This window comes from Carassius auratus, chromosome 21 (assembly GCF_003368295.1).
Source record: "Carassius auratus strain Wakin chromosome 21, ASM336829v1, whole genome shotgun sequence".
In the NCBI taxonomy this organism is placed as follows: Eukaryota; Metazoa; Chordata; class Actinopteri; order Cypriniformes; family Cyprinidae; genus Carassius; species Carassius auratus.
In genome coordinates this window covers 19,812,594-19,831,917 of record NC_039263.1, presented here as the reverse complement: position 1 = coordinate 19,831,917, position 19,324 = coordinate 19,812,594, and the positions used below count along the sequence as shown (strand labels likewise).

The 19,324-nt window shown below is 37.0% G+C and overlaps 1 protein-coding gene across 18 annotated transcripts in view; it reads right to left on the bottom strand.

Annotated features, from left to right (window-relative positions):
• nedd4l (NEDD4 like E3 ubiquitin protein ligase) overlaps positions 1–19,324 on the bottom strand; it is a 65,987-nt gene that overhangs the window by 28,189 nt on the left and 18,474 nt on the right. For 8 of the 18 annotated variants that reach the window (XM_026196607.1, XM_026196603.1, XM_026196602.1 and 5 more), the window contains exons 1-4: positions 5,461–6,708; positions 2,558–2,608; positions 2,056–2,106; positions 166–227 (exon numbers count right to left, since the gene is read on the bottom strand). In XM_026196607.1, coding sequence (XP_026052392.1) covers positions 166–227; positions 2,056–2,106; positions 2,558–2,608; positions 5,461–6,549 — 1,253 coding nt within the window. In that variant the 5' untranslated portion in view covers positions 6,550–6,708. Of the gene's footprint in view, positions 1–165; positions 228–2,055; positions 2,107–2,557; positions 2,609–5,460; positions 6,712–13,614; positions 13,669–14,261; positions 14,301–18,774; positions 18,857–19,324 lie in introns of those variants that run through there. The other 10 variants (XM_026196617.1, XM_026196620.1, XM_026196618.1 and 7 more) reach the window with 5 other exon arrangements.

The following is a 19,324-nucleotide window of genomic DNA, read 5'->3' as shown; positions in this document are numbered from 1 at the left end:
AGTTGCACATTTCGTTCCAAAAGAACATACAAATCTCAAATGTGCTGTACTGTATCAAACGTCCAGTCCTCTGAATAAGGTCAGAGTGCAAAATCAACACTGTTTTAACTTTAGATATTACTGCAAATTTTCCTGTATTGCATTTGTGAAATCTGCATGACTGACCTTCTTGGACGCAGGAGAAAGTCTTTAAATGTGTACGGCCGCTCCATCGCAGGGTCCTCTGTCTATACATCAACAAAACACCATAGAAAATAAAGAAACCTGTATCAAATCTGGGCCAATTTTAGTGGAGTTTCATAAAGCATAACAGTCCCAGCTTGTTTTTGGGGTTGGAGAACGGGAGATATAGACCCTTGGATGACATCCAGGTGTCTTATGTAACACTGTTCTCCTGTTACATTTAAACAGCCCACAGGTTGGATATTCACAATCACGGCTGGTCATTAGTGGCTACAATTTGATGGAAATTGATGAAATTGGCACCTCTGCTAGTGGCGAAACCAAAACTGTGTGAGGAAAGTTTGGAGGCCCTGAAGGAAAACGGGAGAGTTTTCCTGTTTGGCAGGTCTAGATCAAACAGGAGGTGAAACGCATTCAGATTTCAAAACCAGTTAAACCAAACATCCACAAGGAAGCTTAATCAATAAACCAACTCCAAAGGAAATATAAATCCATATTTTCACGTCTGATCCAAGTATAGGAAACCGCTTTTAAATATTCAGCAATTAGAGCAGGCAGAGAAGAAGCGCGTGGTCTGGAGCGCAACCACGCAGAACTGAACAGTAGATATGTAGGCGGCCGCAAAAGGAAAACAGACCAGACTCTGTGTGAGCGAGCCTTAATATGCAATCCAGCAAAGAAATCGCACTCTGCCACTGGAAATAGTTTCAATAAAAACAAGAGCCGTTCCATTCCTAAATGTCCAGGAAAACTATCTCTTGCTCAAAACAAGTAAACTAGAACAAAATACCGTATTGAAAACCAATGATTTTGTCAAGCACAAAACTTGCTAACTCATATATTTCTTGAGACGCTGTGTGTTTTGGATGATTTTGAAGCAATAAAGTACTAGATATTTATTACTGTACTAAATATTTTAATATTAATATTATTCTTCAAACTATATTTTTTAATTACAAAATGTAATAAATACAAATATATAGCTTACAAATACATTACACATTTCTAAAGCACAAAATGTATTTACTTTTGAAAACAAATTTATAGTTTTTCCAAGCTTAATATTTTTTTAAAGCACTTTAGACAAATAAAAATTTAAAGTAAAAAAAAATATTTTATATATATATATATATATATATATATATATATATATATATATATATATATATTATTAATATTTACAATTTATTTGTAATAAAACTTATAATTATTAATATAATTATATTATATTATAATAATACTTATTTATATTAATAATTGACATTTTTCACACACATTGTGCATAAATATAGAACTGTAGCTGATCAGCAAGCATGCAGCTTGATAAAATTACTTATTCACATCCCACATTCTCCAAGTAAAATGTGGAGTCTTACAGTACATGAATCTACAAACTTTTTAAAGAGATTAAATAGTAAACCCTTAAATAATCAAACACCAATTTAAATTTTACAATTTTAAGACTGTAAATCCAAAAATTACCACATTTGGAGAAAAGTTGTATGTAGGGCAAGTATTCCACATCATAAAATTAATTTACACATGAATGGATTGCTGAATTGACCAGGCATCATTGCATTATTGAATAATGTTGTGGTAGGAGCTAAACTGGGCCACCCTGGAAGCATGTCCCATTTTTGGCAGAGAGGTTTTTTTTAGTTGGGATAGCCCTCTCAGAAGCAGCCTGCGTGTTTACATTCCAAGCAATTCCCTTTCCACTCCGTACAGGGATATGGGCTCCAACATTTGAGTTGCTTAATTACAGTCATGTGACCCTCAATCATTTCAATCTTTTCAGTTCAGAGCTAAAACTTGCTACTAAAACAGCAAACCAGATTTTTACTTGAGCAACATAAGAGCACACAAGCTTACCGGTAAATGACTAAGAGGCACGTCCACCTGCCCGAGGAAGTCATCTCTGGTCTGCATAAATAAAGAGAAACAACAAAGAGAGAGCGAGACGAAATTAAAATATCAGGGGAAAAACGTAATTCAGAGATTTGGCTGTGAAACATTGACTTTAGCAGGAATTCTGGCAAGGAAAACCACAAAGATGAGGATAAATACACACCTGTATAACCCAACAAGAATGAATGAACGTGAATGTATGGGAAAAAGAAAAAGAAGCAAATACAGTAATAAGAGCAGTGTTAATTTCAAAAGCGTCACTTCAAATGGGAAAACCCTGACAACCAACCCAGTGAGGAGCAACAGATGGGCAACGAGTGAGGGTCAAAGGTCAAAGTAGGAGTGTATTAATGTATGAACCGCCAATCACAAGCCTTCAATCCATTCACCCATTCCAATAAGCCAAGCTGTGAGATTGTCAGCTGTGATTGTCAGGTGTTTGGGTCACGTTAGACCAGTAGATTACCTGACCATGGTTGAAATGCCCATTCTTTGACCGACCGTGACCAATGTGAGCCTGTGTGTGGAATAAACTTATTAAGACAAGGACAAGTACGTACCCCCAGTTTGGGTACACAATGTTTAGCGCACTGAATGTACATGAACTGCCATGATCATGCATCATAATAAAAATGACATTAATGAAACACTAATCTTAAGGCTTTAGCAACATTGCAGAAATAGTCCAAAAAGCACTTTTGATAAGCAAAGCAGAGCACAGAAAGTGTAATCAAAACATTAAAAAAAAAAAAAAAATACAAAAAACAAACACAAAAGACAAAACAAAAAAAATTAAAAATCATCTTTAATCCAGTTTGTGAGCACCAGAACAGCAGAATGGGTGGACAATAAAGCTCATTTATTGTGGAAAGGTTAAGTATGAGTCACTATTTGTGATGGTGAGTGAACGACAGGGCCACAAATACATTCCTCAAGCCCCTATTCATCACGAAAAACCCACCATGTCTGAGACATTCCTCTGATTAAATGTTAAGCATTTCAGAGCCAAGTGGGGTTACAGCCTCCAAGTCACCAACTGCAGTTGTGAATCACATACAGAAGCAAAATTAATTAACCCAAAGGTATGAAGGAATGACCTACTGCAGAAAGCTCAAGGAGCTAGCTGACTCTTAAAGGTCAGACTATAAAAGAATTACGTCCACTGTGTCTTGGCAAAGATTCCTGTAACTACGGAAACTATTTTCCTATCCTTCTGCAATAAAAGTGATGCTCTGAAGGAGTAAAAATGATTTAAATGAGGTCTTGTAACTTCACAGCGACTTTGAGACCATTAAGATATCATGTCTTTATGACCCTGAAAGCCCCGTTCCCACACAATGCCCTGAGTGTTAAAAATAAATATTTGCTTAGTCATCGTCTATTACAAAGCTGAGTTAGCAGACGACTCCAGCCATTAAAGAGGCCAAAAAGTGCAGAAACTGGGAAAACAAGACAGCAGGGAAGTGAGAACCAAGAGGCCATGTTTAAAGAGACGAGTACACACACACAAAAAAATAGGTTAAATAAACCAAACAACAGACCAAAAAAAAAAAAAAGGATCCCATTACTTTGTTAAGCTATAGGTCACACATCTAGGGACTACAAAGTTTAGGTTAAAGGGTTATGACAATAGGACCTGAGAAAAAACTTCCGACAACTGATCCACAAAGCACATGCTAAAATAAGACTGGAGCCCCCACAAATTTAGCAGCGGGGTTCCTGTCTGAGCGACAACAGCAAGATTCCACAGAGCAATAGGGAATGCTGACAGAGCTCGACTCTTCCATTAAATCTCATTTTTACTCTCTCAAACTGTTCTTCTTTCGCTTATGAGCACACGCAGACTTTTTAAAGCTCAAAATCCTGAGCTCTGTAAGAAAGCTGCCAAAGCAGACTGAAGCGAGATCTCCCACCCACCCCCACACCATCTCTTCATCACGCTTGCTAAAACTTGTGAGACAGCAAACAGTCACATGTATTAACCTGAGAGCACTGGCAAGTCTACAGGAAACCCATACACCCCGCAGGGGATGAATGCAATAAGTGACGAATGAAATTTCATAGTTATTACATTTGGTAAATTCAGCAAAACATCTTATTAAAAACAAATACTGATACAGAACTGTATCGTAAGAGCGGATATTGTTTGTAAACAAGGACTTTACAAGTTATTATATATTACAAGCCTTAGCTTCAGAGATAATTCAGAATATTTCATAAGACACATCAACAAATACATGCTTGAGGCATTCAAAACAGCTTGACAGCTGGAAGTAAACAGATCTGTGTGAGAGAGGTTCAGAGAAGAACTCTGCTGCTGGAACATTCAGCTCCTTGACTGACTCATTTCCAGTAAAGCCTTTTGAGCAGGTACTGGAAATATATATGCTGCCGTTAGCTGCCTCGGAAATTGGTATGTGTATGACATTCCTAATTGCGGAATGTGGACGTCTCAGAGATTCCGGACCTTCCGTTTGCAAGTGCAACATCTGTGAAACTGAAGTCCTGCTTTCCACATTCCATCGGAAAGATGCTTTTATGAATAATGCGCATGATGGATACTAGCTTCTAGTACTAGTAATGGTTGGTGACAAACTGATGAATGATGAATTGGTTTCTAAGATAACAAGGAATGAATCACTGAAGGGACTTTCAAAGCCAGTAAACTCAGTGGTAACCTGCAGGGAATGACAAATTACATTTGGCAAAATAAAAGGAGGACTGTTGAAAAAAGCAAATGCTTGTGAGAAACTCTGAAAACAAAGCCTTAAGCTTAATATCACTATAATGCATGAAGATTTTCTACATTTGAGAAATAACACTTCAACAAAGTGCTGTAAAAACAGCAGTACGTGTAACTATATATTAGACCTTAATCACCACAGAACAGCTGTTACAAGAGCTGAACGGTGACCCAGGCCAAAGGAGAAAGGCCGCTTGCAAAACCAACAACAACACTTGACACAGGACTAAAGATAGAACAGGCTCCTCTTCAAGAGAGGGGGAAAACACAAGTGGACAAGCCCCCATGAATGAAGTTACATCTGAAATTGATTCTGGCTTCTATATATTTTCCACTTTTTCAATATCTTGAGTATAAGAGTTTGGCCCCCCTTTTTGTGGAATTTTTACTTCCCAGAATGTGGGTAAGTCATTCCTGAACCCACCTCCTTTTTCCTCCACCAAAATCCTGCTACCTCTTCTTTCATCTGTTTTTCCCATTCTCCAGCCACTTCCAAACTATTAAAACACACTTTGAGAAGTCTACACCCAACAGTGTACTTTGAGTAACTAAACAACGGCTTGTTAATGTACAAAAAATTAAGCACTTCATATTTAGCTCAACTTTAGACCCTCTGCTGTAATTACCTGTGGATTGTTGTAGGTAGGCACTTTTCCAAAGCTAATATCCCGTGCAAGGATGGGGCTGTGCTCGCCTCCCTGACTGAAATAGATCTTAAACTTGGGCTGTTGGGAGTTCTGTTCCTTCTTAATTTTGAATGTGCAACCTTGAGCACTGTTCTCAACTATCTCACTCTCAGTCTCCATTTCTGAGATCGGGGCATGAAGATTTGGCATAGATCCGAGACGGGAAGGAAGGCCTCTGGGATATAACGGCTGTGAAGTGCTCCTCTCAAGTCGGATCCGAGGGTACCGCACCAAGCGGCTGCCTTTAGTACCCGTTATGCCCAAATCACTCACGTCAGCCTGAGTAGGGCTAAGGTGTCTTCCTTGGTCCTGTTGAAGCTGGAAGACGAGTCTTTGAGTTCCAGGACCTCTGTCTGAGCTTTGCTGGACAGACCAATGGTGGCCATTCTGGCCATTCTCACTGTATGGCATGATCCTGAACTGCTGGACATCCGAGCCATCTGCAGACCTTCTTCGAATACAGACACCTCCAATGGTAATCCCTTTATTACTGGGTACTCCCAAACTAGCATAGCCATTTTGTCCATCACACGGCCGGACGCAAAACACTTGCCTGTTAGGCTGGATAGGCTCAGTACCTGTTTCCAGACTTTGGTAGGATGGGGCATCTCCTCTGTGGTAGGCTGGAGGTGGAGGTAAAAGCCAGCTTTCACCAGTCTCAGTGTATGCAGGAGCTGGCTCCTGAGGGTACCCTGGAGGTGGATCAGAGGGCAATGAATCTTCTTGAGGTGCAGTTGAGCGTTGAAGGGATATCTGGACAGAGGTGCTCTTGGTCATCCGTGGTTCAGTTTGACCCTGGAGCTGTGGGATGAACATGGAAGAGCTTCGCTTTAGAGAGGCATCCGAACAAGCACCCGATTCTGGGCTCTCTGAAAGTCCTCCGTTTTGAGTTTGCGTATGGAACATCATAGCCCCTGCGCCGCTGTAGCCAATCTCATCTCCGTCCTCCACTGTCCCATTTAGCTGCTCCAACTCCGGTGCAGTGTTACTGCGACCCGATCCAAAATACAGCCGAAGCCGGTGAGACATTCTCCTTTCTGCCTTGATCTGTCTCTGTCCAGCTCTTGCTGGATCTGTCTCGCCTTCTGTTTAGTGTGTCTGATCCCCTTTTGCTCTCCCTTTCTCTGTCTTGCTCATCCACCCTCTTTCCTTTCTTTCTCTCTTTCCCTTACTCACAGACAGAGGCTGCGTTTCGTTTCACAGCTACCAGTGAATCGCTGCCAGGGAGCTTAAAAGTTCAACCCACAAACTTCAAGGAGAGAGAGAGAGAGAGAGAGAGAAAGAGAGAGAAATAGAGAGAGAGAGAGAGTGTAAAAGCTGGAAAGAGCAGGAGAGATGGGGAAATAAAGAAAAAAAAAACTATCCCATGTGTCATACTGTTTGAGCTGAAGTCCGATAGCGACAGACAGCAGAAATAGCCCAAGTGGCAAGCTGCATTCCAGGCATGATTGGATAAGGACGCCTGGCGCTCTTGCAGGCAAAGGTGAGGGTAGGGTGGCCAAAGTCACATGATCCAGATGGCGCCCACCCCCACTTCCCGGTTAGACCTAAACAGCACTCTCTCAGCTGCTACTGATCTGTCAGAAGGAACTAGACCGCCGGGGGTGGGATGAGAGATAGAGGGATCACAGCTGAATCAGGAAACACTCTCCAAAAGCTCATAATTCTTTGTGCTCATCCCACATACAGGGCACACTGGGCCAAGACAAGCTGGGACATGGTGTTACCCACATATCAAGCTGGTAAAAGAAAAATGTTGAAGTACTTACTCCCAAAAATACCAAACAACACAAAAACAAGTCATTACTCAGACCTGTATGGGTAAGCAGAAAAAGTATTAGAGGTTTACCACTATCGTTAGGGACATATTCTAGGAAATACCCAGGAAATGTACATTTACTGGAAAAAAACACTAGAGCTTTTCATGTTTGAGCCTCTGTAGAGACATGCAGTACTTCCCATCAAGCTTTTTAAGGGTTGGCATGGATGAAATGTTCCATCTCCATATTAAAAAAAAATACTCAAGGGAAGTTTTAAACCACAAGACAGTCACTCTCCTTCAACACAGTAACAATGAATCAGGATACAGCCTAGGGGCCATTTCATAAGACGTAGAGAGAAATAAAATCTACAATCATGACCACTCCTAAAACAAAAGCAACAAAGCAATTTACTTTACTCTGTACAGCTTAAAAACCTTCTTAAATTGTGGGTAATTTTCAAAACAAAATAATTATAATGCATTTCCTCAAAATGTCTGGAAATATGATCAATCACAGACTACTGACAGCCACATTTATTACATATAAGCCACAAGCCTGTGCTAAATGCTTCATGAAATCTGTTTGGGGTGAATAACATACGTTTTCGTGCTAGCATTTGCATTTTCTCCACAAACACGATCCACAAAATCTGAATCTTTAGATCAGTATCCTGAACCTCCTGCTAACAGACATGTGAATGTCATAATCGATTTGACGCAGACTGATGACGGGCTGAACAAGTTGCTAAGGCCAATGTGAAAATCCAGAGAGATGACACTACACTGGCCGTATTCAAACTCAAAGAGACAGTGCACACAGACAGAGCTTTGTCAAAGGAGAAAGGGAGGACAAAGGCCACTTAATTGCAAGGGCTCTGAAAGACTGCATGTATATCCATAATGGAATATAGGCCAACCACGTAACTCATACTAGACCATTTTTAACGATAATAAAAAATAAACAGAGCAATTTGTAACACTGAGTTGCGCTTCATCGAAGTTTGCTTGTTTTATTACCCACTAGCCAGAAATCATAAGTCTGGTTGCTTAGTAATGATGTAAACTTCTCAAATTCAGAGTATGGATTGTCATAAAATGTAAATACGATTTTATGCGGTAAAACTACAACAAATGCACAGCGACACCATTTAGAGCAGCACCAGCCCAACATAAACCATGAAGTCAGAGCAGCGTCTTACTGGATGGAGTGAACGAGACAGACTCCAACTGAAAGAAAAGCCTTGATTGTGAGAGTGTGGGCCCTCTCTAAAGGGGGTATTGTTTTGGAGGGCACACATGCCCTGCAGTGGGTGAGCTGCGAACAAAGAACGGAGACATCATGGCGTGAGCATTAGTTTCACAGCGCCAAACATTCTGAGAATTACGACAGTGGGCTTCCACAGCGCTACCTACACATACCAAGACTTCACATAGAATTTTCTTAGCAAATATAAAGACTATTTCTTAAAAACCAACATTACATAAGCCTAAATAGCAACATTTGGCTGAATGATGGCAAATGGATGAATTGAACTTTTTCAAGAAGCACATTCGCTCACCCACACGACTCTGGGGTGGTTATGTGTATCCATGACAGCGGTTTTGGGAAGGATCTTCAAAAATTGCTATAAATTGTGGTGTGCAACCCATCAATCCAAATCTTAACTACAAAGAGAAGCCATTATCTTGTCTGTCTTGCTTGGACCACAGTAAAATATGCACCAGTCGGTAGTGGAACTTGTTCATTGCATCTAGCTTTTAAGCAGCCTGAACATACAAAATGCTTTGCACAAAAGAAAGTGGAATGATAGAGGTGCTCTCACTAAAAACAGCAGGACAGAGAGTAAGAAAAGGAGAAAATAGCAAAGAACAACAATCCCACTGCCTGGTCACAAACTAAGAGGTATAGTCAGTCCCTCCAGAAAAACACGATTATGCGATCGCGTGATTTTATGCACAATCAGCATTTTTTTAAATACGCCGCACTTTCGCCGCATAAAATCCCGATTTCAGGAAGAAAAATATGCGGAGGTCGCATGATTTCATAATCATAATAATTTTCGTTGCAAAAAAGTCACATATATCTTAGCAGAAAGTTGAAAAATGTTGCGTTTACTTCACACAGGTAAATCGCCATTATTTCCCAATGGGAACCTTATGAAGTGACGTAATTGCGCGACGTGAACATCATCTGTGAAGCCCGCGGTGTCATTCAAGACCGTGCGAAGCAGTTACCCGGTGTGTTACATGACAGTGGGGGCAAATTATTTTGACAGAGGGATGAGGATGAGGATGGCGAATGATAGGCCAGTGTTAAAGGCTACGCAGTTAACTTTCATTTTCACAGTGGACTGTTGTAGTTTCATTCAGAAGTTGATGCACCTCTACAGTTGTAAGATTGTACTTTTTTGTTACAGAATAGTACCAAAACCTTACAGTTGTAAGTATATTAGTAGTATGTAAAATAATTTACGTTGCAATAAGAGATTGCACTTTGCAATTCCTGTAAAACAGCATTTGTATATTTGTGTGTATATTTTATTTGTATTCATTTTTACAGAAGTAGTTGATTATTCCTTTTGTAAAGCTGGAGAACTTGTTTGACTCAGTGTTTTGTAAGTTTGAGCCATGTGTTAAGGTCTGAAATAAAACAGAATGAGAACTTAAATATTCTGTGATTTAGTATGCTTGCTTATCATAGGAAGTCATAAGAAATGACTCTTTACAGTATGGTAGTAGCCTAGTGATAACAGGGTGTTGGGGGGGGCACCTTTTTTCTCTTTTTCATCAAACCGCAGTTTTTGCAAGTTCCCGCAATTTCATCGCATAAGATTGCAAAAATATCCCGCATATTCCATCGCATTTTTTAAGAAAACCTGCCGCATAATCAAGGATTTTTGCCCGCAACAATCACAAAAAAAATCCGCGTTTTTCTGGAGGGACTGTATAGTTACTGATATCAAAGGGATAGTTCAACCAAAAATTAAACTGGTGCACAGAAAATAGGTGCATATGACTTTCTTCTTTCAGACAAATACAATCAGAGTTACATGTATTTTTTTAAATGTCCTGGTTCTTCCGAGCTTTATAATTGGCAGTGAATGGAGGTCAAGATTTTGAAGCCCCAAAAAAGTGGATTCATGCATCATAAAAAGTACTCTACAGGCTCTGTTAAGGAATGCCTTTTGAAGTGTAGCGATCAGGGTTCTAAATTAACTTTTTTGATCACCAGCCAATGTGGCTGGTAACTTTCTAAAGTTACCAGCCAATCAGAATTTCCACTAGCCATTTTTTTTTCCGGTAAAAATAAAAAATTATGAGTGCCACTAAATGCATTTGATCATTTTATTAACATTGTTGGCATGAAAAACATCAGTTTATAATCCGTACTCACGAATTCATAAACTGTTACCTTGGTTTAACAAATTGTGCCCACGAATTTCCAATCCGTGCGCTCAGTTTTTGTAAACTGTACCCTCGGTTTTTGAATCCGTATCCACAAATTCATAATCCGTACGCACACTTTCGCAATACGTTCCCACCAATCTGTAAACCGTACTCACGGATTCATGCAGCAAGCTCCTGTTAACATGCAGTTTTATTGACTATTATTATGTGGAATAGGTTTATTAATAATAAAGGAATAATCTTTTAATAGCAACTGATTATTATTGTACAATAAACCTGGCATTGTGACTAACTCTGGAGTAATTTTTTCCTGTTCCTGTTGTTAATTGTTTTGGATAAAAGATTCTTATGCATAACCTGTATAATAATATATAATAATGATACAAATAAAAATAAAGTTATTTTTATCATTTTAATTTTAATAAATAATGAGGCCGAAAATAACATTGCATTCAGTTAGAGAGAAAAGGAATGAAAACATAACCGGCATATTATTTGTTTTGTATTGCTTTTTACCCTTATTTTCTTTTTAGCGTTTTTTTTTTTTTGGTCATAAAACACAGGCGGCTGTCTTATCCTATTGGTGATTAATGTAATAATCACTATTAAAATAAACACGAAAAAGAAGACTATTTGTGAATGCTGATCGTGCACTTATTGTATACTATGAAAAATAATGTTTAATAAACAGAAATGAATCTGCCGGTGGGGGCGGAGCTACAAATGCGTGTCAGTTTACAAATACAAATCCGAGGGAACGGATTGTGAAAGTGTGCGCACGGATTATGAATTCGTGGGTACAGATTCAAAAACCGAGGGTACGGTTTACAAAATCTGAGCGCACGGATTGGGAATTCGTGGGCACGGTTTGTTAATCCGTGGGTACAATTTGTTAAACCGAGGGAACAGTTTATGAATTTGTGAGTACGGTTTATAAACTGAGGGGACGGATTGCAAAACCGTCATCACGGATTGATTTTTTTTCTCCTACAGGTGACGTGCGGGGCTCTCCGTAATATCCTCATCCCCTGCCTCGTTCCTCTTTTCGCCCCCAGAAATCTGTCCCAACCACCGCCACATTTAGTTTAATCTTAATTTTTTTCTTTAATAGCTAACTCCCTCCTCTTTCAGTCTATGCTCCCTGCTCTGGCTCCATTCGTTCTTCTTCCTTGTGTTTTCTGATGGACGCTATTCGTTTCCATGTTTTTTCGCGCTGGTTTCACTGCAAACTGCGTGCAGCCAATGAGCATATGAAACGTCATCACATAGCATTACAGCACAGTGTTCGTGGGAAATGTAGGAAGTGCTGCCAAGGGGATAAATGACCGAGAACAGAGCCTCATGTCATGCATCACCAGCCAAACTGGCTAGTAAGTTTTAATTAACACCTGCCAAAATGAATTTTAACCCGCATTTGGCGGGTTGGCGGGTGTTAATTTAGAACCCTGGTAGCGATATGTCCGTGTAAGAAAAATATCAATATTTAAAACTTATAAATTGTAATCTCTAGATTCCCCTTAACTGTCATTCTTGTTTTTTTATTAACTCAGACTGCATCTGTCTGAAAGTAGTAGTAATATACATCTAAGATGACTTGAGGGTGAGTAAATCATGGTTATTTTCATTTTTGAGTGAATTATCGCTTTAAGTGACAGTCATCAGCTCTGCTTCACATTTTAATCTACTAAATGTACTCAGTAGTTCTCAACTGGTTTTGCTCCAGGCTTTGCATTCTACATTGGGCATCATCACAGTACCAAATCTGCACATCTAAGGAAAACATATGATTGCATAAAAAACTGGAAGAAATTCTCCTTCCTTTTAAATGTCGATAAGTGTTATCATTTGCATTTACATTCATCTCCTTGAAACACAACTGGTTTTGTTCTAGAGCAGAATGTACCGTAGGTAACTGCATACCAAGCAAAGCAACTGAGCATTGTTGCTATGGGGACACTAATGAATGGATTAACACTGACATTAGTTGCATAACAGTGAAATTTCCTTTATTGTTTCACAATTAAATAATTTAATAATGTACCTATCAGTAATGTCAAACAACTAAATCTATAATATTATCTGGGCCGGAAAATATAAAAACTTCTCTGCAGTTATTTTTTTAGAATGCTCTAATGATTCTTTTGGAGGTACAGTTAAGAGGTACAAGCTACATTATTTACAGACAAAATATTCTGTAATGAGGAGAAGTAGTAAAAACTGGAACACCAGTAAACACACAAGCTGTATTCCAAAACCCAGCAAGCTGCCTACCTCAGCTGATTTAATTACACAGCCTTTAATAGATACCGATAGCTAAGAAACACTGTATCACTGGCAAAAATGAATGGAGAAATGATGATTAAATAGCTACATTGCATGCAGTGCCAAATGCAAAAGCAAAAATTGCTCAATTAAGTATTTTATCAATTTTTGAGAGTCATGTTTCTTTAAAGAAGGGTTGTTAGCTTAGCAACATTCTTGCTGGTTGCAACCCATGTGAAGCGTCCCAAATAAGTCATTTTCAATGTTCTATGACTAGGATATTGTCTTGAATTCTTGAAACTTGCGTGGGTGATTGTGGGAGCAAATAGTGAGAGTGTCAAAACGTTGAGAAATGCACAATTTCACAATTTTTATTTTTTTTAAAAGCCATGCAGCAGCCAATCACAGTAAAGTGAAGGCGATGATAACTGTCATAAGTGTTACAAAATCTGACAACAGTGCAGAGTTTCTGGTGAATTTGGTCCTGAGATCACACTGATAGACACTGCACATAAATCAAATTTAATGTTGTTATTGTGGGCGAAAACAAATTGCCATTGTCTGTTGATTTCGTAATTGACCAAGGCAGTTCACTAGATTTTGGAGCAATTTTTGTGATTTTGGAGCAATTTCTATTTGATGTGTGCTGAAGTGGTTCTTACCAGGCGGTTTTCATCAAACACCTCAAAAAGAAGCCTGTGGTTCTGTGGGCAGACCTGCAGATATGACAGAAGTACAAACTCAATGTATGGTTGAGAAATTATCAGTTATAAAAAAAAAAAAAAATAGATTGTCTAACATACTTTGTGATATACTGTAAATCTATTTCACTGGCAGGGTTGTTTTCTGAGATTCAGGTGCCAAACCTGGTTCTGGTTTGAATCTAGGTACTGTAATGAATAGGGGGCATTATCGTGGACTTAGAATAGCATCTATAAATCACGTTCATGTGAATGGACTTCTAAATGAAGCAGCTAACAATCTTTCACTAGATCGTTTTACGCACATGCAACATTACCGCCCACCGACGTCACAAAATTGCATGCTGCTTCTAATAATAGATTATTACAATTGTCGCAGTGATGAAAGGTGAGGCATAGTAACAGATGTGTATTCCAAAAAATATTTCAGAGCTCAGTTCTTAATAGCACTGAACAAAGTTAAGATTTTTTTTTTTTAATTATTATTATAAATAGTAATGCCTTCCAAGTATGTGTAATGTAATATATAATACATGAGCCATCTGGGGCTCAACTGTGGACAACCAAAAAAAAGAAGTAAATAAATAAGAATTGAAAAATCAACTTACTCTGAAATAGAATTCCTCATTCCATTTGGGATTGAGAGTCTAAAAAAGAACCAAGAACATGTTTATTTATGTGTTTCAACATTTCTCACACAACTGTTACAAAATTTGTGTTTTGTTTTGTAAGGTTACAACATCTATAAAAACCTAACATAAGTTTTGCACATTTACTAACTTACAGGTGGGAAATGAAGCATAGCTAGCTATTTTGTGCATGAATTAGAAAAAAAAATTATGTATATAAATATATACATATACATACACACACACACACAGCCAGACAAATGATGAATAATGTTTATGGAAATGTCAATGTCAACATATTTAACACATTAAAAGCATTTTTTTTCTTAAAAATCATATATTCAAACTCAAAATCATTTAACCTCAATTCAAATTCAGGTATCAAGGTGGAATTTAAGCAGACATGCTTAGTTAAATTCTGAAAGATGATACCCGCTTGCTAGGAAATTTAAGCAAGAAAGCCAGTAGGTTACCTAAAAAAATTATTCAACTACAGCAGTGACAAGTATGACATTACCTTGATGAAATTTAGAACAGGAGACCTTGGCTTATATTTACTATACTTGAATAAAATATTTCAAAGGCCATGTCCACACTGAGATTACATTTTTTATCAAGGAAAACTGAGCTTTTTAAAAACGCTGTTCAACGTGGATTAATTTAAAAACTCTGTTTTAACGTTATATTGTGGACTTTGAAAATGATGACGCAAGTTTAGTCATGTGACGCATATTATACCAATAGATATCCGTGTTTATACTGGTATATTGTGCACGTTATGTGCAATGCACTTTCACACTATTTCTATAGATGTGCTACTTTGTACACTCTTCATATCACAGTCCTGCAAAGATGAAAGCAAATTTACTCAAGATCGCGAGTTGCGTTATAGATCAGACGTATCAGTGTTTGCGACCTGGATGCATCACTGAATGGTGAAAACTGCATGAAAACGTTTCATGTCTGTTCCATGTGTATAATCTGCAGTGAGCTTTTTTTTAGGCTTTACACATGCGCAGAAAGCAAATTTAACTTTTTCTGTAAAACAAAAAAAACTGCGTTTTCAAATGTATTCGGATTAATGTAGACGTAGCCAAAGTCGCTCACAGATGAAGATAAATAGAAGGAGAGAGAGACAGAGCGAGCAAGAGAGAGAAGGGTGGTTGCTGAAATTCAGACAGAGAGAGTGCACCAGCACTTCACTGATATTGATCCTTTTAAGTGGAAGGACTTAATCATTAAATCTACATAGCAGATTGATTGACAGCTTAATATAAATGTCCTCAGAGGAGTACCTTAACTGATTTAACGTAATATAGAAACAAACATATGCGATAGTAACAAGTAAATACTTTCTGATTATGAACTTTAGTTATTTTATCAGTATATTTGATTAAAACATTCAATTGAAAGTCTTCAGAACTTTTTATTTGGTATGTCAGCAGAAATGGCATAAACGAAATCTGATAATCGTGTTATTTAGCAATGGATTACCAGAAAATGGTGTGGAATCTTAAAATATTTCTAATTAATCTCAGATTGTCAATGTGGTCTTAAATTTACAGTAACACATTGAAATGTAATTTGCGCAAGAATTCCTTGATTGGCGGGTCTTATATGTACATACTGATATGATTTTCACACACAAGCATACAGGATGCTGTAAATACATCTGATTTATTGGTCTGTGAACCATGTGCCAAAGCTTATAAAAATGCTTCAGGTTATTAATGCACAGAAGCACACCCAGGTGTAAATTACACAAGAAGAATACAAAGCAACATATGACGGAAACACTTGCTGATCGATTTTCAGCCTTCTAACCATACAGTATATAAAAGATTATAAGACTTTAACTACACTTATATTAATATGAATCAATATAACAGTACAAAGTAAACACCTACACTTTTTAGAAAAACATTTTTGATGTTTGATGTTTTGAAAGGACATTTGAGTTCTGAGTTATGATCAAACTAATCAGAGTTTTGATTATATTCAGTGAAAAAAAATTCATGTTCATTTTCTGCTTATAACATACTCAACAGCCTTCCCACAACTACTAGTCCCACAGGGCTCTGCACTGGGACCACTGACATTATCTGTTGCTCTGTTATCAAACCACATACTTTCTCTTAGCAGTGTTATGCCAACAACACTCAATTCTAGATCTTATAATCTCCCTTCATTTCCACTTTCTTCATAGTCTGCATCTCTAACGTTCCAACTTAGATAACTAATCATCACCTTAAGCTTAACTTAGACAAGGCTGACTTCCTCTTACGTGAGGCCAAACAGCCACTAGTCAATCCATCTCCATGTCTGTTGAGGGTCATGCAGTTTTTATCTCCTGACTAACAGAAAATCTTGTCACAGACTGCTACTCAGCTTCACCATTATTTATCTGTGTCTATACTACGTTTTACAGTAGGTAACTGCGTATTGTAAACAAATTTGTTAAGTTAAAAATGGTTTAAACTGGCATCTCACAAGCTTGTGTAAACCAAAACACATAACTAAAATAAGGAAAAATATCAGGCTTTCGATAAAAGGCATGTGGCCCAATTATATAAATGTCTATTTTATGTATATTTGGTGTCAAATTGCTATATTTTTTTTTTTTTTTGAATGAATGAAAATTACATTCTGGTAAAACTGCATAAAATTGAATGCTAGCAATTGTTGGCATTTATTAAAATGAACATCAATCAAAACTTTACTGTTTAGTTTTTATTTCTTAAATTCCCATTTCAATAACCTTCCTGACACACAAAATTTTTAAAAGTAGGCAGTGTATTAGCCATAAATTAAGAATAAATGTTATTATATATGCCTAAGCCTTTAGTAAAAATAGATATGTAGATATAGTTCATAAGGAGTATATAAAATGAGTATATAAAACATAGTTCTAAGTTTCTGTTTATAGTGACAAGATGATCTGTGGTTATGGGCCACAGGCCATTGAGTTCCCAGACCAGTCTATCAAAGCGTAAAGCATCCATCAACACAGAGACCTGGGGAACGAGGAGGCTTTTGTTGCACACAGCAGTGCATTGTCAGCTATTAATAACCAGAAGAGTGTGCCGTTGCAGCACAGGAGATTCCAGACTAAGGACTTTACTGATTAGTGACTTAATGGAACTGAATGGACACAAATGCTAAATCAATTCATCGCCTGCTCAAGGTACACCAAACTCTCAGTGGTCTGAAAGAACCTGTAAAGAAAATGTCCGGAAGATTTTTCACCCAAAAATTAAAAGAACAAACATTTTGCTAAAGAAAATGAAGATTAATTTTGATATTAAATGACAATTAATGTTTTTCTTAATTTGTAATTATTAATTCTAATAAATGGCAATTCAAAACATTTTCCCTACTAATTCTCACATTTTATAATTATTACATTAATTATTCATATTTACTCATTAAAAGTCCTATATTTGTAACATTTTGTAACAATATGTTAACAATGAGTTTCTTACAGTACTTATTATTTCTTATTAGTTCATTGCTAGTTGTTATTCATTTTTATTTAAATAACATTAACACATACATTTTTTTATTTAAAAAAATGCATTAGTGTTAAAATTAATTAAGATTAAAGAGACTTTATATGTATTTTCCATTTTAGTTCATGTAAAACAAATGTTGTTACCTAAAGTGTTATACATATTTAAAAATAAAGACCATAATAGACTATTTATATATCATGATACTTTAATTTATGCTGCTGCTTTAAAGAAAAGATAGAATTGTCTTGAAATGAGCATCATTTAATGTAGTAATGACTAAAGTAAACGGAAATTTGACTTAATGTTGATTAACCAATTAATTAAATGAATAAATAAAGTTTCTAAAATTTAAATTGCTAATTTCTGATGATGTTATCGTAAGTGACTTCTCTTCGGCTCGTTGTTTATTTCCTTGCGTGTGCATTTCAAGGACAAAGTATTCCATTACTGTCACTGTACATATAGTCATTTTTTCCACAAGCACTTAATGAGAGTAAATGTCATGAAACATGTCTGGGTCATAATTTAGAATCAAAAAAAAAAAAAAAAAGAAGAGAAGAGATGATATAATTATGTTTTTAAAAAAGAAAATAAAGCTTATTTTAAAATCATAATGACTGGGATTGTTTCCATCCAAATAAAACATTTTCTTCCCCAGTTAACACTACAATTTTGCAAATAAAATATTATTTCATATTAAGTAGCCTGTATACATTCAAAAGTACATAAAACATTTCTAAAATTGTTACAAATGTTGTGTCACATTTTTCAAGGCCTGATATAACTATGAAAGCCCATGCAGTACTGCCACAGGTCTATGGAAGTACTCCTCCTAGTGGCAGTGGCTTTAACATCTTTAACAATCACCTGTTTATCTCATCACTTCATTTCTTTGGGTGCATTCAGTTTCCCTAAAATCTCGAAGAAACCAACTAAAATTTCAATCACAAACAAGCCACTGAAGTGTGGATAACACTCACCTTTTTGATGGTTTTCGTTTGCACTAAGCCAAGTTCACGGTTTTCATCAGCAACATACAGGGAGAGTTTGACGTAGGGATCACTAATAGGAAATAAAGAGACAAAACACAAAGACTATTTTGAATAGAGAGATAAAATGAACATTATAAGTTTATACAACCAAAATCTACAAAAGATAAATGCATTTATTAAACAGTGAATTCCTATTTTTAAAATACTGATAGATCACTTATTTTTCATCTTGTATTATAAAATGTACCTTTGGCTGGTCAGGCAATTAAATAATGAAGTAATATACTGTCACATCTTTGCAATGGAAAGATAATTCTGCTAGAATGATGAACATTGATTCAACTGAAACAAACTCTACTAACACTAAAAGCAAAGGTCCTGGTGAGGAAAGTTGGAAAAGTGGGAGAAAAAGAAAGGAAGCCGTCAAGAAATTAAGGATTAGCAGAGCAGGATTCATTAGTTTACCAAACAGGAACAATCTGACGCACAGTATGAGTGATTAAATCAAACATTAGGTCAGATGCATACAGAAAAGTTG